Source organism: Pezoporus flaviventris, unplaced genomic scaffold, assembly GCF_033815535.1.
Source record: "Pezoporus flaviventris isolate CSIRO_AGI_PZ_B2104156 unplaced genomic scaffold, CSIRO_AGI_Pfla_v1 ptg000044l, whole genome shotgun sequence".
NCBI classification, from domain to species: domain Eukaryota; kingdom Metazoa; phylum Chordata; class Aves; order Psittaciformes; family Psittacidae; genus Pezoporus; species Pezoporus flaviventris.
Window position 1 is genome coordinate 869204 of NW_026892592.1, and position 19573 is coordinate 888776.

The following is a 19573-nucleotide window of genomic DNA, read 5'->3' on the forward strand; positions in this document are numbered from 1 at the left end:
AGTGAGACTGCCCTGGGCAGGGGGGGAGTGCCATAGGATGGCTCCAGAGACTGAATTGGAACTAGACTGACAAGGGACCTGGGGAATCTACCCTAGCAGATCCACTGGTTAAATTAAAACTACGGACTAGAGGAAATAAAGCGGAATTTTAGTGGATACAGAAGCAACTTATTCGGTGTTAAATCAGAGAGAAAAGAATTTGTTACAGATGTGGGAGCTACCGGCCACCAAGGAAAAGAGAAAAAAGAAAAAAAAAAAAAAAAAGAGGCATTCTTTCTGAAACCTTTAAAGTACAAATTGGGAAAATAAATAGGAATGCATAAATTTTTATGCATGCCAAATTCTCTAAAATCTTTATTAGGGCGAGAAGCAACATTTAAAGAAGGCAAAATGGAATTTAGAGTTAAAAAAAAAATCAGTTAATTGCAGTTTTGAGTTTATCTTTAATTCAACAGAAAAAGCAAATAGGAGGACCTTCCTGAAATAGCAGAAATCCTTAATCAGGTATATCTGGGACTATGGGCATCTGAAGTTCCATGTAAGGCGAAAAATACTTTGCCTGTTAAAGTGGAAATAAAAAGGGGAGGGGGGGGGGGCTGCCCAATTAGAATAAAACAATATCCCCTAAAATTAGAAGATCAAAGCCAGTAAAGAAATATGATGGAGAAAAGTTGCAGATCGGTTCAAGGTCTCAGGGCAATCAACAGAAGTGCAGAGGATATTTGTCCAGTAGTAGCTAATTTGTATGACGTATTGACTAAATTGAATAATAATCAGAAATGCTTTGCCATCTTAGATTTAAAGAACCCTTTCTTTTGCTTACCACTGATCAAAGAAAGCCAAATTATTTGCTTTCAAATGGCAAAATCCTGACACAGGAAGAAAAACTCAATTAACTTGGACAGTATTTCCTAAAGGGTTTAAAAACAGTCCAGCAACTTTTGGAAATCATTTAGCACTGGAACTAGAATCATGGAAGCCACCTACTCAGATGGGGACCCTGTTACAATATGTAGATGACTTATTAATTGCTACAGAAACAAAGGAAGAATGTATCCAGTGAACAGTGGAATTATTACATTTTCTGGGACTGAATGGTTATAGGGTATCCAAACAAAAGGCCCAACTAACCCAAACCTGAGTTTTCTACCTAGGTGTCCTGGGTTTAGCAGTAGCAGTTAATTTTTCTCCTTCTTGGTAGCTGGTGCAGTGTTGTGTTTTGACTTTCAGCCTGGGAACAGTGCTGATAATACCGATGTTTTCAGTTGTTGCTAAGTAATGTTTACCCTGACCAAGGACTTTGTGAGGCTCATGCTCTGCTAGGGAGGAGGGGAAGCCAGGAGGAAGCAGAGACGGGACACCTGACCCAAGCTAGCCAAAGAGGTATTCCATACCACAGCATGTCATGCCCAGGGAGGTAACTGGGAGTTACCTGGAAGGACATGGGGTCTTCTGGGTCGGACTCGTTTTTCGGCGGGTGGTATTGTATTCTCTTTCCTTGTTATATTCTCTTATCATTGTTGTCGTTGGTGGTAGCGGTGGTGATTTGTGTTGTACATTGTTTGCTGGACTGTTCTTGTCTCAACCCACAGGAATTGCATTCTTTTGATTCTCCTCCCCATCCCTCCGGGAGCAGGGAAGGGGAGAGTCCCCCCCCCCCACTCTCAGAGGGATGGCGAGGAGAATCGAAAGAATTTAACTCCCATGGGTTGAGATGAGAACAGTCCAGTAACTATGGTATAACACAAACCCCTACTGCTACCACTAATAATAATAAAGATAAGGGAAATAACAAGGGAAGAGAATACAACCGCTCACCACCCTCTGACCGATACCCAGCCCAACCTGAGCAGTGGTCTTGCCCCTCCAAGCAACTGCCCCCAGTTCTACATCCTGGGCCTGACGTGCTGTGGTATGGAATATCTCTTTGGCTAGTTTGGGTGAGGTGCCCTGTCTCTGCTTCCTCCCGGCTTCCCCTCCTCCCTGGCAGAGTATGAGACTCAGAAGTCAGAGTAAACATGACTTAGCAACAACTAAAGCCATCTGTGTTATCAGCGCTGTTCCCAGGCCGAAAGTCAAAACCACCGCACTGCACCAGCTACTAAGAAGGAGAAAAATGACTGCTACTGCTGAACCCAGGACAGTTACAAAATACCTTTTAGTCTGACCAGTCAAAAAGGGGAAAAAAACAAAAGACAGTTTGAGGAACAGAGGGTGAGTTTTGGTACCCTTCCCTTCTAACACCTTCCATGTGAATGACTTTGCAAGGAAAATACATGCATTTGGTTTTATTAAGAACCAAAACCTTTTAAATACCTGATTATACACACAATTCTCCCTACAGAAAACCTCTGCAGACAGGGAGCAAGAGCATATTACAGGGCTTATAAAGGAAGCTAGAGAAAGCTCGATTCATTCTTGTTACCAGAGTTCATCCCAACACACAGCATCTTCCAGCCCCCCTCACTGTAAGAGGATGAGGAGCAAAGCACAGAGATGTCAGCAGGAGTCTCTTCAGTTTCCTCACTCACACATACACACAGACCCCCTGTTTTGTTGGTTTTATTTTGAGCATCAAGAAAGGCACAAGCCTCAGGGGAGAGCTGTGCCCATCAGCACAGCTCAAACCAAAGCTCACTATGCTGCTCCTATATCACAAAGAGAATCCAGGTCTGTGAAGGGAAACCAGCAGGGCTCTGTAAGGGCATTCCAAGATGCTGACAAGCAGCTCCAGAATCAGCACTGCCAGATCACAGACCTCCCCAGCCAGAAGGAAACCAGTCTGTAAGCCTGGAGCCTCATCATGGGGCAAAGAACATAGGGCAGTGGTAAACCCAGCCTCTCCCAGCTTTGACTGACACCTGGTACCAAGTAGAGCCCACACTGCCTGCTCTAAAGCTTCAGGCCCTTCCCACCCTCCCTGGGTGAAAGCCCAGGGCCCTGTTACCTTCTCAGCCTGAGTAGCAGCCACTGCTTTGGGTTTCTGTCCAACACTGCTAAGGAAACTGGCCCAAAGAGCATCCCCTTTCTTTTTTATTTCTTCTTTTCTTCTTTTCACCTGCTCTACATCATCCACTTCCTCCTCCTCCTCTTCACCTCTTCATTTTGTTGAGCCTTTTCTTCTTCTTTCTCATCTGGCTCTAGCGAGACCTCCTTTCTTCTTCTTCCTAGAAGCAGATGCCAAAAAAAAAAAAAATATATACGCACTGAGGTGCTGCAACACTATTGCAGAGCTGAACGGTAAAGCAACATGGTATTTTATACTTACAGTAAGACAGTCTACCTGGGGCAATTCCCCTTGTCTTGGGGGTAAAGCTGCCTAATTAAAAGACAGTGCTGTTCAGAAAACACCACAGGACTGAAGCAGGCTGTCCCCCTGAAGTGGACTGACACACGCATGCGTGTCCCTGTAAGGTTATAATGGGCTCTGGACTACTGCAGGAACCACAAGAGAAGAACCTGACCTGGATAGAAACCAGCCTTAAATAAGCTATTGTCATGGTTTAAGCCCAGCTGGTAACTCAAAACCACACAGCCGCTTGCTCGCTCCCCCCCTTTTTCCTCCCCCAGCTCCCGGAGGGATGGGGAGAAGAATCGAAAGAATGTTCACTACCCAGTCGGAGCAGTGAACTAGCCCTTCCGAGTAACTGCCCCCAGTTTATATACTGGGCATGATGTTCTGTGGTATGGAATACCTCTTTGGTTTGTCTGGGTCAGGTGTCCTGTCTCTGCTTCCTCCTGGCTTCCCCTCCTCCCTGGCAGAGCATGAGACTCAGAAAGTCCTTGGTTAGAGTAAACATTACTTAGCAACAACTAAAACCATCGATGTTATCAGCGTTGTTCCCAGGCTGAAAGTCAAAAACGCAGCACTGCACCAGCTACTAAGAAGGAGAAAAATGACTGCTACTGCTGAACCCAGGACAACTATATACACAGAAATTTTCTTCCACCAAAAGAGCTTTTGTGAAATAGGAGCTCACTCCTCTAATAGAGATAACAGGGTTTTATTGAGGGATAAAGTCAGTAAAGCAAAAGCAACAGCGCTGGGCGCATGACCGTAGCCAGAGGCACACTGATTAGCATTTGTTACAGGTTTATATACTTTCACTATTGCATTAGCCATATACATATTCATAATCCCCGCGTATAGGCGAGGAATATTATAACTAGCTCCAGGAACTTATTATCATAAGTCTCCTCCTCTTGGCATCTGCGCACTGCTCTCTGGTGATTGTGGGCAGGGGTCTTGAGGATGAAGTAAGCAGTCTTCCTCTTGTGAGTAGGGGTCTTCAAGGTGCAGTAAGCAGTCTTCCTCACGGAGTACTTTTCACCTTTGGCACAGTTGGATGCCCCAGTAATCACACAACTAGATGAAACCAGCCATATCTGTAATTCTTCTGATAGCTGGCAAAGATTTAGAACAGTGTGACCTTCGTACAAAATTTACTGCAAGCAAAACAGGACGGGCAGACAAGGAGTATCTGAATCTAGCAGATGTTCTAGAGGCACTGTCTCCAAACTAACTGATAAGTAGAAGGATGGTGTGAAATAATTCACTCATGTTTAGTGGGGCCACTAAATCCTGTTATCTCACCACAGACTTACAACACAAACATTGCTCTTTATCTTCGACCTAAGTTAAGCTAAAAGAAATTTAACCCTATGCTTTCCAGGCACTAGCTTACCTCATATCAAGCCCTCCCTCCCCCTTTTATTTTACCTTTACAAATTATTTTGCTATGTGACTCCATGTTGCTTAAGAGTTCTGGCCATTTAACTTTTTGTCTAATCTTGTGTCCTTAGCGAGTTTTGTTTCTGTTATTGCGAACTCATACAGTTATGTCCACCTATGATAGCAACACCTATGATTTGCGAAAGCCAATACATTTATGTGCTTATCACACTTTGCACTTAAAAAGGCTTATTAGAAGGAAACTAACTAGCTCCTGCAGGGAGTTTCAGGCACGATGTTCTTCAAGCCTGAGGATCTGTGGTGCTGAACCACAAGGACAAAAAGCGTTTCTCATCTCCCAGCACTTCACCACAGCGCCCAGCAGGACGAGCACCGGGGAAGGTGGCTGTGGGCCGCACCAACGCGGATTCTCCCACCAGGGACTCCGCACCTGTGCGGAACCAGGGGTGGCTGTACCTGCTGGCGGGGCGTTGGGGCTCCTCCTGCCGCTTTGTGGCCGTGGGCTATCCACCGGGTGCTTCCGCACCAGCTCGCTCACATCATCCTCACTGTACTCCACACCTGCAGCCTTCGCCTGCTACTCCATGTCGGTAACGGCACCACCACCTACTCCAGCCCGCTCTCCACCTTCCCAGGTACCTTCCCCATGGCGGGGCCTTCTCAGATATGAGGCTCTCCCTCTGCCGGAGGCCTGTGGGCCCCGCGTCAGCCTTATGGCGCTTCTCTCCATAGAGATGTGGCATGGTGTCTTCCTGCGGGCACTCATCTCCTCCCTCTTCTTCCATGTCCCGGCAGCTTTGCTAGTGCTTTTCATGCTCCGGCACCACAAGTACGGCAGGTTCATGTCCATGAGACTTTTGCTGATGGGCATCATGGGATCCATTACCGCCGGCATCCTCACAGGTGCAGTAGATGACCAGGGGCCTCTGCAGTGGTCAGAAGTTGCCTTTGGGAGCATGTCAAACCATGGCATTCCCCAGGGTAGTGAGACAAGGGGGAGCACAAAATTATAAAATGAAAGATATAAACCTTTAGAACCAGTTTTAAGTAATGTTAAGTTTGATGGCTTTGTAACAGTAGCAATGGAAAATTACTGAGGTGCATGATATACAGAAAGAAAAAGTAGAATACAGTTAGAGAACATACTGAGAGTATAAGGAGTATCTGGGAATGGCAGGTGTACAGTTAAACTAACCAATAAATAGGAGGACAGGAGGGTTATTATGTCTGGTGCAAACGAACTGTGAAATACGAACTCACTCCTCTAAATGAGATAACAAGGTTTTATTGAGGAACAAAGTGTTATGAAAACCTAGCCAATCTGTTTTAATTGATTTTCATTATAATTAATAATCAGAGACAATAAGCAAGCAGCGCTGGGTGCGCCGGGGAGTCTCTGCTCAACCCAAGACGCACACCGGGAACTTCTGGGGATAGTCTCTTATACTTTTTGGTTTCCCAGGCTTCTTGGGTTTCAGCCAATCCTGTTGTCTTCTTTTCCCAGGCTTCTTGGGTTTCAGCCAATTCTGTTGTCTTCTTTTCCCGGGCTTCTTCAGCCAATCCTGTTGTCTTCTTTTCCCGGGCTTCTCCACCTGTTGTTGGGGTCTTGTCTCCAGGTGAAGAAATATTATGTCTATTGCAAGTCTGACTGCCATCTTAGCCCCCATAAATTCCGCTCCTTATGTGTTTATTTGTTCAGCGCACAGATTTCACAACATTCTGTAACAGGACATATCTCTAAGTTACCTACCCCCCCCTTTTCTAAGAATATTCATGCAATTTAAACAATGAACAAAACATTTCTTTGCACAATATTGTGGTTGACCCAGGGGAATTATTCCCTTGTTTCTCCTTCCTCCTCACTGTGGTATTGACAGGGACACTTATCATACCCTTTGCACATAGCACAATGATCACAAGGGATTCCATCTCCACACAAAGTGCAATGATCACTAGGACCCCTGAGTTGCTGACACGAATCACTCTGATGTAACTCACAAAAGTCAATAAAGCAAAAGCAACAGTGCTGGGCGCATGACCGTAGCCAGAGGCGCGAGTGATTAGTATTTGTTAAAGGTTTATATACTTTCACTATTCATTAGTTACATACATATTCATAATTCCTGCATGTAGGTGGGGGATATTATAACTAGCTCTAAGAATTTATTATCATAAGTCTCCTCCTCTTGGCATCTGCGCACTGCTCTGAGGTGATTGTGGGCAGGGGTCTTGAGGATGTAGTAATCAGTCTTCCTCTTGTGAGTAGAGGTCTTCAAGGTGAAGTGAGCAGTCTTCCTCACAGAGTACTTTTCACCTTTGGCACAGTTGGACACCCAACCAGCTATATCTGTAATTATTCTGATAACTAGCAAAGATTTAAAACAGTGTGAACTTCCTGCAAAATTTATTGCAGGATGGGCAGGCAAGGAGTATCCCAAGCTAGCAGATGTTTGGGAAGCTCTGTCTCTAACTGATAATGAGAAGGATGGTGTGAAATAACTCATTCATGTTTAGTGGGGCCACTAAATCCTGTTATCTCACCACAGACTTATGACACTAACATTGTTCTTTAAAATTAAAGGTACTTTAGAATCATAGAATCATAGAATAGTTAGGGTTGGAAAGGACCTTAAGATCATCTAGTTCCAAACCCCCTGCCATGGGCAGGGACACCTCTCACTAAACCGTATCACCCAAGGCTCTGTCCAACCTGGCTTTGAGCACTGCCAGGTACGGAGCATTCACAACTTCCCTGGGCAACCCATTCCAGTGCCTCACCACCCTTACAGTAAAGAATTTCTTCCTTATATCCAATCTAAACTTCCCCTGTTTAAGTTTTAACCCTTTACCCCTTGTCCTATCACTACAGTCCCTAACAAATAGTCCCTCCCCAGCATCCCTATAGGCCCGATTCAGATACTGGAAGGCTGCTATGAGGTCTCCACGCAGCCTTCTCTATTCCAGGCTGAACAGCCCCAACTTTATCGTCCTGTCTTCATACAGGAGGTGCTCCAGTCCCCTGATCATCCTCGTGGCACTCCTCTGGATTTGTTCCAACAGTTTCATGTCCTTTTTATGTTGAGGACACCAGAACTGCACACAATACTCCAGGTGAGGTCTCACAAGAGCAGAGTAAAGGGGCAGGATCACCTCCTTTGACCTGCTGGTCACAATCCTTTTGATTCAGCCCAGGATATGGGTGGCTTTCTGGCCTGCAAGTGCACACTGCGTACTCATGTTCATTTTCTCATCGACCAGCACACCCAAGTCTTTTTCTGCAGGGCTACTCTGAATCTCTTCTTTGCCCAACCTGTAGCTGTGCCTGGGATTGCTCTGACCCAGGTGTAGGGCCTTGCACTTGGCATGGTTAAACTTCATGAGGTTGGCATCCGCCCACCTCACAAGGGTGTCAAGGTCCCTCTCTATGGCATTCCTTCCCTCCACCATATCAACCGAACCACACAGCTTGTTGTCATCGGCAAACTTGCTGAGGGTGCACTCAATCCCACTGTCCATGTCAGCGATGAAGATGTTAAACAAGACCGGTCCCAACACTGATCCCTGAGGGACACCACTCGTTACTGGTCTCCAGCCAGACATTGAGCCATTGACCACAACTCTTTGTGTGCGGCCATCCAGCCAGTTCTTTATCCACCGAGTGGTCCATCCATCAAATTGATGTCTCTCCAATTTAGAGAAAAGGATGTCGTGTGGGACAGTGTCGAATGCTTTCCACAAGTCCAGATAGATGGCATCAACTGCTCTACCCCTGTCCATCAGTTCTGCAGCCCCCTCATAGAAGGCCACCAAATTGGTCAGGCAGGATTTCCCCTTAGTGAAGCCATGTTAGATGTCACCAACCACCTTGTTGTTTTTCATGTGCCTTAGCATTCCTTCCAGGAGAATCTGCTCCAAGATTTTCCCAGGCACAGAGGTGAGACTGACTGGTCTGTAATTCCCTGGGTCAAAGAAGACTAGTGTGAAACAATTAACTCATGTTTAGTGGGGACACTACATTCCAGAGACTTGCAACATAAACATTGTTCTCTTTCTACAACCTGAGTTAAGATAAAAAGTACTTTAAATCTATGTTTTCCAGGCACTAGCTTTCCTTATAACAAGCCCCCCCCTTCTTTCTTTTACCCTTACAAATTCTTTTGCTATGTGACTCCTCTTTGATCAAGAGATCTGAACCTTTTTAACTTGTTGTCTAGTCTTGTGTCTTTAGCGAGTTTTGTTTCTTATTGTAAACTGATACAGTTATATCCACATAACCACACCTATGATTTGCGAAAGCCAATACATTTATGTGTTTATCACAAAACCAATTAAGCTGGTATAAGCATCTACTGCGCGTGCTCCAAAGTCTGCCAGAAGTGATGAAGATTGTTGGAAGAAGTAAACGACCCTCAGAGACCACCACCACAATTCTGTACGCATGCGGGGAATTTTCTGGAAAATGTTGTAATCCATATGTAGCCTCATGAATATGTATGCATGCCCAGGGACTATAAGGACGGCTTGTGTAGCAATACGGGGACGCACGTTAGGAGTTGCTATCCCCCGTGTCTCCCGCCGCCGCAATAAAGAATACCTGCTTGTCAGCTTGAAAACTTTGTTGGCAAGTTTGTTCCTGGAGTTTTCTCTGAATCAATAGAGAGGAGATGAATGTTTTAGCTGCATTTCCCCCTTAGTCCATGTTTGGTATGAGACCCCACCTGGAGTCTTGCATCCAGCTCTGGAGTCCTCAGTACAGGAAAAACATGGATCTGCTGGAGCGGGTCCAGAGGAGGGACACAGAAATGATCAGAGGGATGGAACACCTCTCCTGTGAGGAAAGGCTGAGATAGTTGGGGTTGTTCAGCCTGGAGAAGAGAAGGCTCTGTGGAGAACTCATTGCAGCCTTTCAGTTCTTAAAAGGAGCCTATAAGAAAGATGGGGAGAGACTTTTTAGCAGGTCCTGTTGTGATACGACAGGGGTGATGGTTTTAAACTAAAAGAGGGAGATTCAGGCTGGATGTGAGGAAGAAATTATTTACAATGAGGGTGGTAAAACACTAGCACAGATTGCCCAGAGAGGTGGTGGCTGCCCCATCCCTGGAGACATTCAAGGCAAGGCTGGATGTGGTTCTGCTCAACCTGATCTAGTTGAAGATATTCCTGTTCATTGCAGGGGGTTAGACTATATGAGCTTTGAATCATAGAATCATAGAATAGTTAGGGTTGGAAAGGACCTTAAGATCATCTAGTTCCAAACCCCCTGCCATGGGCAGGGACACCTCTCACTAAACCGTATCACCCAAGGCTCTGTCCAACCTGGCTTTGAGCACTGCCAGGTACGGAGCATTCACAACTTCCCTGGGCAACCCATTCCAGTGCCTCACCACCCTTACAGTAAAGAATTTCTTCCTTATATCCAATCTAAACTTCCCCTGCTTAAGTTTTAACCCTTTACCCCTTGTCCTATCACTACAGTCCCTAACGAATAGTCCATCCCCAGCATCCCTATAGCCCCTCTTCAGATACTGGAAGGCTGCTATGAGGTCTCCACGCAGCCTTCTCTATTCCAGGCTGAACAGCCCCAACTTTATCGTCCTGTCTTCATACAGGAGGTGCTCCGGTCCCCTGATCATCCTCGTGGCCCTTCTCTGGACTTGTTCCAAACTATGATTCTATGTTTGAAAGAGTTGGATCATACCAACATCGAGCCCTTTGTCAGAGCTTTCAAACATGCCTGTCAGGCGCAGATCCAGGTGGGCTTTCAGGTTTCTGAGCACTCAGAGAAAAAACATACACAGGTTTGGTGTCTGTGCCTAGAACTAGGTAATATTTGCAGTCTGTGGGCTGTGGCGTAGAGGATCTTGTCACAACAGTATGTCCAAACCCTCCCCAATCTCCATACCTTCTGCAGGCCTCAGCAGAGCTTCACCACCAATTTACTTGTTCCCACCAGCACGTGTTGGTTACTGGCTGAGGTTTATCATGCCAAACCCAGTCCATGCTTTTGCCAGCCCTCTCCCCCTTGTTCTTTGCCCCAGTCTCACATCCTCCAACACTTCCCTCTTCATCCCTGTGGTATGACAGCATGTGTCTCATGTGCTGTCACGCTCATGGCTTTTCCCCCTCTCTACAGGTGCTGCCATTGCTGGAGTTTACAGAGCTGTGGGGAAAAAAATGATTCCCTTTGAAACCCTCATTTTGGGAGTGGGTCAGACATTCTGCATGGTGGTGGTTTCATTTCTACGCATTTTAGCCACTCTCTAGCTCTTCCTCAGATGCTAGAAATAAGCCTTGTTCCCGCCTTGCCCTGGGCCATCTACACCTGGAATGTCCTGGTTCTGGTGGTTAATTTTTGTCTCCATTAGGAGCTGGACCCACTCTTGCAGCCAGGCACTGCAGCCTGACATGACATCTCATTGCAGCTCTGCTGTCAGGGATGGGCCTGGCCTGTTTTGGGGCCAGGAGCCCCCCTCACCCTGAGTTGACATGCAGGGTCCCTGCAACCCTCAGGCTTAGTACTGATCCACTACTGCCCTCTCAGGCAGTTCTCACCCTCGGATAGTGGCCTTGCCAGGGCTGTGGGTCAATCCCTGCACACCACTTAGGCTCTCACAGGGCAGTGGAATTCTCACTGTCGCCTTCCTGCTCTCAAGATGGGACCCCACACTTCACCTGCATATCTCTGGCTAAACCCAGGGCCAGAGCAATGCCTGCGTTATTACATATCTATATACAGCCTACAGAGACTGATATTGGCAAAACAAGGCTTTGGAAAAGGGTGGCAGCTGCATGCAGTGAGCAGTTCCCAAGAGCTGGCAACCAGATGCCTTCACTGCTCCTTCAGCCCCAGGCAAGTGTGCTCCGAGATCAGAACTGGCATGACAAATTCACATCCTGAGTTAGCATCCAGGAGGCTTTATTGGCAGTTAAAGGTCAGCACATTCTCTTGGTTGCCTCAGATGAGAATGATGGGGAGTCTCAGGTCCTGTGAGAGGGTCTCGAGCCAGGCCATGTAGAGGGAGCTGGGGCAGCCCTTCCTGCTGATGGGCAGAGTGCTGCGGCACAGCGAGGGGCCAGTGAGGCACAGTCACCCTAGCCAGGCTCCATATTTAGTCCCCTTCTCCATCCACCACTAATTTGCAGGTTATTTCCCTAAAAAGGAGCAACAGCACATCCTTCCCCCCCTCCCCCGATAGGACCCAGGCCAGACCTCTTGGTGCCTTCCAAAGGGTTCTCCCCACCGTCCCACCACAGGGTCAGGGTGTCAGTCCATGGGGAGTGAACATCTAGGGGGATCATTTCCATGGGGCAGGAGGGTGTTGGTGGTACCTACATGGCTATGAGCACCATGTCCTGTGAGTAGTCCAGCAAAATCTTGCTCAGCTTCACTTGGAGCGACTGCAGAGCAAAGAGGGGTGAAAAGCATTTCAACAATGTGGGGCATTGCTGCCGCATGGTGCTGAATTACCAACTGGGCTTAAACCACGACAAGCCCATAGATCACAGCTGTTACTGCAAAGCCTAGGGGGTCAGGGGGGAAGCAGCTCTTGCCACCCACCCATGAGGACAACAGTGGTAGCTGCATGGCTATGAGGGGCTGCAGGGCACTTACACCTTCTTCTCATCCATCCTGTTGATCTGCCCACTGACGAACACACCAATTTTGCACTTGCCCCACCACTTCTTGTGCCCCAGGAGGTAGGGGATAAGCTGCGTGAGACCTGGCCCCAAAACACCCAGCAGTAGAGGTGGTGGCAGCAGACCTGGGGGCTCACCAGCACTGTTGACATCAGATGCTAGGGATGCCCTGGTGCAGTTAGCAAGGACCGAGCCCTTCTGGGCAATGGGGATGCTGGGATCACATTAGGTGGACAGAGGGATGTCAAAGAAAGCCACAACAGCCAAAGGTGAAGGTTACCTCCATTGTAAATGGAGTAAGTAAATGTCAATAGTCTTCTTGCCCTGCTCGCTCTGGAAGATGGTGCTTGCCTGCTGCTCTCTGGCCAAGGTGGTGGGATTCACTGCCAGGGCAAGAGGGTCCTGGCGTCGGCGAGGAGCACTGCCAGCCATGTATTAAAGGCCCATCCCTACTCCCAACCCACAGCCCTGCCTATAAACCTGGCTTCCCAAAAATAATCCTTGGAGCCAGGGATGTTCTGAGTAGCCCCGAGCTAGGACCAACCTGTGCCTGGGGCTGCTCTGCTGCTGTTGCTGCTCTACTGCTGTTGCTGCTCTACTGCTGTTGCTGTTCTCCTCTGCTGCCTCGAACGTAGAGTTAACTGGAGAGGGAAGAGATGAGCATGGGCAGCAGGCAGCACTCCGCTGTCTCCAGCCCCTTCAGTCCCAGCCAGGAGTGATGTCTCCAGGACCATGACCTTTGCCTGGGGACATGGTGCCTGCTGGCATGTCCTACAGCTCCAGCACCTCTGAGCATCCCTGACTGCCCAAAAACACTTACCATGCACCTGCAGCACTCGGGAAACATTTAGCCCTTCCTTCATCCTCATCAAGCACACACCGTACTTGAAATCAAAGGCATCACTGGAAAGAGGGGGGAGGAGGAGGTTAACAGTGGCCATTTCATGTCGGGTGGCAATGCTAGCATGTGGCTATGGCATCCCCACACCCAACCACAGGGCCACCACCAGGTCCCGGCATCCCCAAGGGGTGGAGGAGCTGTTGTGGATGTACTGCAGGATGCCCACATAGTCCTCCAGGCTCTGTGGGGACACCATCCACCAGTTCCTCTTGTAGCCCAGCACCAGGATGTTGGGTCTCATCTTCCTGAGGCCAGCAGTCTATGGATAGATGTCCCCATGAGACCCCTCTGCAGGGATAGATGGACACAGGTAGTGTCAGTCCACAGGGGAAGATACAAAGGGGGTGCCTGGAGGTCGGGGGGGGGGGGGGTCAGAGGCCCCAGGCTCCACCATTTGGACACCACTTCAAAGATTTTCAGCTACCACATCCATATAGAAAGACTTGATCTTCCTCTTCATAAGGCACTTGGTGCAGACATCTGCTGTCAGCCAGGACTCTGGCATCTTTTGCTTCCACAGTCCCTTCAGGGAGCAGGGGCAAAGGCTCAGGCACAGGCAGCCCTTCCAGCTGGTGATCTTGCCTCCAAGGAACTTGTCGTGGTTTAAACCCAGTCAGGTAACTCGTTCACTCACACCCCCCCCCCCCCTTCTTTCCCTCCCCCTACTCCCGGAGGGACGGAGAGGAGAATCGAAAAGAATGCAACTCCCACGGGTTGAGATAAGAACAGTTTAGTAACTAAGGTATAACACAAATCACTACTGCTACCACCAGTGATAATAATGATAAAGGAAATAACAAGGGAAGAGAATACAACACCTCAGCACCAGCCGACTGATAACTTGCCCCCCCTCAGCCTGACCAAGCACCGACCGATACCTCCTCCAACCCTGCAGTCTCCCAGCCCTCCCGGCTAACTCCCAGTTACATCCTGGGCATGACGTGCTGTGGTATGGAATACCTCTTTGGTCAGTTTGGGTCAGGTGTCCTGTCTCTGCTTCCTCCTGGCTTCCCCTCCTCCCTGGCAGAGCATGAGGCTCACAAAGTCCTTGGCCAAACCAAAACATCGCTATCAGCTCTGTTCCCAGGCCGAAAGTCAAAACACTGCACTGCACCAGCTACCAAGAAGGAGAAACATGACTGCTACTGCTGAACCCAGGACAGAACTCCAGCTCCTCTCTTCCCAAATCATTGGCAAGACCTGGATGTAACCACTGCACATGAGGGAGGCTGCAATCACAGCAAGAGAACCAGCGAATTTTAGGAGTCAGCAGCCAACACACACAGTGCCAGTAGTCCCATGGCTGTAGATGAATTGGCATTTGCTGCACCTCAACTGCTCTTGAGGCTTCAGGACCACCCCTGTCCTCTGAGCAACTGCTTTGTCCTACTATGTTTTTGCTTTGTCAATTAATTGGCAAGGGGAAGCCATTAGCCCACAGGGACATCCCGGTATTTCATCAATATTGCTTAAAAAGCTGGAAAGAGGCTTCCAGATGAAACATCTCATCATCTGGTGGCATATAATGAGCACTCTTCAATCCCCACCCTGTGAGCCCACCAGGACACATCTGGATTTCCCAGCCCCCCACTGGTGGCCGGAGCCCCCAGGACAAGGGGCCAACTAGCTTTTGCAGTTGACTCACAATCAGCACATTGCTGCAGAGCATCAGGCTGAGGTTCTTGGTGAAGGTCCTCATGAAGTCCATCAGGGCTGGGTGAAAATTGGGAGGGCTGGTGAGCACCAGGCACTGTGGCCTGTGGGCAGGGAGGAAAAAGGTGGTGAAGGCTGGTACTTTGGAGGCACAGAGCCTCTCTGGAATGAGCCATGTCTCTTCTCCCATGCCTGGCCAGCAGCAACTATAGGGAGCATCTTTAGGATGAGGCAAAATCCAGCTGAGGGTCCAGCCTCACTCTTTAAGGTCTTTTTATATCAGATAAGACCAATGTCTCTGCCTGGTACAGGGAAGCAAGGTTTGCCCTACATTCTACCTCTGCCCACATGGCAAAGATGTGGGACTTTGGAGACAGACACATTTTACTGGGGCTCCAAGTTACTGAGTATGGTGGTGAGGATGTGACCATGAGCATGAAGCCATCCTGGGTTTGCTGGGAGAAGTTGGCTCTGCATCTCCCTCCCTCTGTGCCCAGCACCACACCGAGACCCCTTGCCTGTAAATTCTTGATGTGCTCATCCACTTCAGTCAGCCCCACTGAGTAGTTGAGGGCCATGGTGTACAAGCTGGCTTGCATGGAGGAGCCCCAGTTGACATCTACATGGAGAAGACAGATGATGGCTGAAGTACAAATATGAGGAGGCCTGGCAGACTGACTACATCACACTCTCTCTCCTGCTCTGAAAGACTGTTACAGCAGATGGAGCCCGACATCATGGACCGGATGAACTCAGCAGCTTTATGGGGATTGGTCCATGCACTAAGGAATGATATCTTTCTCTTTGTGTATGTGTGTGTGTATATATATATATGAGACAAGAGTGATGGTATATTGAAAAATGTGGGATCTGAGCATGACGTGAATGGTATGGAATAAGGGGTGGATACTGTCCTGGGTTCAGCAGTAGCAGTCATTTTTCTCCTTTTTAGTAGCTGGTGCAGTGCTGTGTTTTTGACTCTCAGCCTGAGAACAACGCTGATAACATCGATGTTTTTAGTTGGTGATCAGTAATGTTTACTCTGACCAAGGACTTTGTGAGCCTCATGCTCTGCCAGGGAGGAGGGGAAGCCGGGAGGAAGCAGAGACAGGACACCTGACCCAGACTAGCCAAAGTGGTATTCCATACCACAGCACGTCATGCCCAGTATATAAACTGGGGGCAGATACTCGGAAGGGCTAGTTCACTGCTTAGATTGGGCTGGGTATCGGTCGGAGGGTGGTGAGCAGTTGTATTCTCTTCCCTTGCTATTTCCCTTATCATTATTATTATTGGTGGTAGCAGTAGTGGTTTTTTGTTATACCTTAGTTACTGGACTGTTCTTATCTCAACCCATGGGAGTTACATTGTTTCGATTTTCCTCCCCATCCCTCCAGGAGATGGGGAAGTAAAAGGGGGGAGTGAGTGAATGGTTGCGTGGTTCTGGGCTGCTGGCTGGGCTTAAATCACAACAGAAGAAAATGGAAAACAAGCTGAAGAAGGAGCCCTTGGGTCCCCTCCAGTTGGGCATGAAGTTCTGGGCAAAGATGTTGGATGGGGAGGAAGCAGAGGAGAAGCATTTGGGTTCTCCAAACTGCCTGTCTCCTGGCTGAAACATCTCAGTGTTGGTTGGAGGTACACCGCTGATGGCAGGTAACCCACGGGAGGAAGACACCAAGCTCTTGATGACATCTCTCAGCGAGGAGCACATTCCCGTAGCAAACTTCTCCCCCAACAGCAGCAAAGAGCCAGGTTCCAGCCATGTGCTTGGCCCTTCTGAGTCACCTTGGTTGCTGAAGAAGCCCTTTGCTTGCTTCTCAGTGGTGGCAGGGATCACCATCCCCACCAGGTAGTTTATGAAGTAAACTAAGATGACCAGGAAGAACAGTATCTGTGCCGGCCAGAGCAGAAAGAGCCACCTAAGGGGTTGGGGTTTGGGCACCGAGAGGGAGAAGAATGTGTTTGGAGAAACCCCAGCCCATTTTTGTAGAGCTACAGACATCCTCTGCTCCTCGGGTGCCTGGTGGGCAGTGGGGATGGCTCATATCAACCCAGGGGAATAAGGCGAGTGGAAGAAGTGAGGGTTACCTTGGCCTCCCACTCAATGCTAGCCAGGGAGATGCCCAACAGCACCATTGTGGTGACCACCCCAATGATGCAGATGTCATTGGTGGGGTTCATGATGAGGTAGCTGTTCTCCTGTGGAGAGGGAACCATCTACAACATGGAAATAACCCTTGCTCTTACTGAACCACCAGGACTGCCATGACTTTAGCAGCCAGTGTTGATTATCAGTGGTCCAATGTTAATGTAAATATTATTAATTAATGCTGCTTGTGCACGGAGGTGGGACCCAGGGGACACACAGAGCCGCTGTCTTACCTGCAGCAGGTCCTGGGCAGTTTCAGCAAAGCCCACCATGTGCATGGCCACAGCCACTGCATTTGAGAAGGTGAAGATCAGCCTGATGGAGCCACCCAGCTCCAGCCCAAGGCTACATGAGATGAAGAAATAGGTGCCGCCTGAAGCGGTGGGAACACCCTGTGGTGTTTGCTGCCTCTCCAGCACGTTTTTTGGCCCCTCTTGCAACTTGCAGCCCATGCCAGGAGTGGTGGCCGTGCCAGGACACACACATGCTACCTGACTTCACTTTGCCATTGGTGGATATGGCAGAGATGGATAAGCCAGCGATGGTGGTCACCATTGCAGACATCAGGATGATGAGTCACATCAGGGCTGCAGGAAGAGGGCACAGCTGTGACCCTGTGTCCATCTCCATCCACCCCCCAGCCCCATAGACCCCCCTGCCTTCCCTCAGAGACCCACAAGGACCCCATCCACTGCCTCCCACCATGCTTGATGCTGCTGGCACTGGCCCCCTAGTGCTTTGGGTGACAGAGAGTTTGGTGCTGCTGTCCTGCCTGTGCTGTGCTGCAGCACCCACCGATTCCTGCCTGGGCAGTGAACCTGGTCAGGCACAGGTAGAGGACATCTCCCCAGATGTTCAGAATGCAGCAAATCTGGGGGGACAGAGAGGGGACACTGACCACCAGCCTTCGGGCACTGGGACCATGCCAGCTCTCCTAGGAGAGGGTGCTCCCATGGGATCAGTCACACTCACCATCACACCCTTCACCCATCCAAAGTGGATGGGCTCCAGTGCAAGGTCTCTGCCCAGCTCCCCTGGTACCTCCTCTGAGCTGGCCTCAATCAGCCCATTGCTCCGCTGTGGGTCAGACACGGATGCACAGAGGTGGCCTGGGTCCAGCTGCAGGGACAAGGGGGAGGCAGGTGAGGGGGGGAGGCAGCCAGGTGTCCCCAGGGGTGCAGACCTCTGGAGAAAGCTGGGATATCCCTCTGCCTTCTCCTAGGGCCTTCCCGGAGATGTGCACATCGGCACAGCACCAGTTATGGAACCAAGAAGCAGGAGATGAAGAACCACAACCACAGAGGCATCACAGGAACCAGTGGTACAGGCCATGGGATGCTGAATCCCACCTTACCTTGAGGATGGAGTGCAGGTTCACCAGCAAAGGTCTGCCTTTCCCAGTGTCTCCCACCCTCTTGCTGTTGGTGTAGTACTCATAGGTGGGCATGACATCCACCATGTTGTAGCTGAAGGTCCTGGTGCAGAGGATGCTGCCCAAGAGCTGGGTGAGTTCTGTCACAACTGGAGCCCTCGGTGGGCATATAGAAACCACAACCACCCTCCTCCACGTCCAGGAGGGTGCTGAGAGTGAAGTAGCCGCTGTAGCAGGCTGGAGGCAGCTCTGCGATGGGCAGCTCAGCCATTGCCCTGTCCCAAGGGACCTGCCAGGAGAGGGATGGGACAGACAGGGGCTCTCCAAGGCTTTATACCTAGCAAAACTGGAGTGAGGAAACCAGCACCCACACACTGCTGCTGCTAATGGAGGGAAAGGAATTGGCTTGAACCACCCCAAGCTAGTCAGGGGAAAAAAACCTAGCTGGAAGGGATATCAAACCTGCTGTAATTGGTATCCCTGCCTTCCAGTACTCAGTGGGGTGGCAATAACAGATTTGAGATTAAAAGTCCCAAGGGCAGATCAGAAGAAAAATGTGGTGTGGAATTTGTCTCCATCCCTGACCAAGAACATTCAGTTCCCACTGGGATTTATTATGGAAAATGGGAGCAAGACTCCCATGCACCCTCACTATCCCTGGGATACTGCGCCAGACCCTGCAGTTCCTGTAAATCATCTTGGCTGGTCTTGTGGCACTGAGCTGTTATGGACATGGGGAGGGAAATGGCCCCTTTATCTCAGAGTGAAACCAGGGGAAAGTGGGGAGTGTGATATAAAGGGATACCTCCACTAGGGCTCAGATGCCAGGGGGCTGGAAGGGTGATGGAGAGGCTGGAGAACATGGAGCAGTGACAGCCACAGAGTCCCTCAATGACTGCCCAGGGCTGGGAGTTGGCAGCTCTCTGGTTCAAAATTGCCCCAAACCCCATCCCTGATTTAATAAATCACTTAAACCCTTCCCCACATCACAGAAAACACAAGCGGAAACCAAACTGCCACTCAGTGTCCACCCTGCAGCCACCAGGAGGTGAGGCTGGGGGAAGGATGGGATAGTTAGAGATGAGCAAAGACGGCAATGAGGCAATAAAATGTGAGGGCAGCCCATTTGAGTTTCAGCCCTGTGTGGCTTTGCAAGTGAATGAAAAA

The 19573-nt window shown here is 49.3% G+C and overlaps 3 protein-coding genes across 3 annotated transcripts; 1 reads left to right on the forward strand and 2 right to left on the reverse strand.

The window, feature by feature from the left end:
* Positions 1–5263: 5263 nt before the first annotated feature.
* Positions 5264–10960, forward strand: LOC133276340 (transmembrane protein 170A-like). The gene is made up of 3 exons (XM_061467074.1): positions 5264–5328; positions 5426–5596; positions 10827–10960. The coding sequence occupies exons 2-3, from the start codon at positions 5428–5430 to the stop codon at positions 10955–10957; spliced, it is 300 nt and encodes a 99-aa protein (XP_061323058.1). The 5' UTR covers positions 5264–5328; positions 5426–5427; the 3' UTR covers positions 10958–10960.
* Positions 10961–13631: 2671 nt separating this feature from the next.
* Positions 13632–15124, reverse strand: LOC133276339 (solute carrier family 12 member 3-like). The gene is made up of 2 exons (XM_061467073.1): positions 14878–15124; positions 13632–13755 (listed from the first exon to the last, which is right to left on the reverse strand). The coding sequence occupies exons 1-2, from the start codon at positions 15073–15075 to the stop codon at positions 13639–13641; spliced, it is 315 nt and encodes a 104-aa protein (XP_061323057.1). The 5' UTR covers positions 15076–15124; the 3' UTR covers positions 13632–13638.
* Positions 15125–17344: 2220 nt separating this feature from the next.
* LOC133276337 (solute carrier family 12 member 3-like) lies at positions 17345–19328 on the reverse strand. Its single transcript, XM_061467066.1, is given in 3 exon segments — positions 17345–18153; positions 18389–18542; positions 18544–19328. Coding segments are annotated over 3 exon segments (552 nt in total). The 5' UTR covers positions 18678–19328; the 3' UTR covers positions 17345–17889.
* Positions 19329–19573: the final 245 nt, after the last annotated feature.

Bases quoted from the DNA above. Each gene is read 5' to 3' on its own strand.
- LOC133276340 (XM_061467074.1), top strand. From the start codon at position 5,428: ATGTGGCATGGTGTCTTCCTGCGGGCACTCATCTCCTCCCTCTTCTTC. The intron at 5,597-10,826 runs GTGCAGTAGATG...CCCTCTCTACAG, and splicing joins TACCGCCGGCATCCTCACAG to GTGCTGCCATTGCTGGAGTT.
- LOC133276339 (XM_061467073.1), bottom strand. From the start codon at position 15,075: ATGGGAGAAGAGACATGGCTCATTCCAGAGAGGCTCTGTGCCTCCAAA. The intron at 13,756-14,877 runs GTGAGTCAACTG...TGCTCCCTGAAG, and splicing joins TCTGCAGCAATGTGCTGATT to GGACTGTGGAAGCAAAAGAT.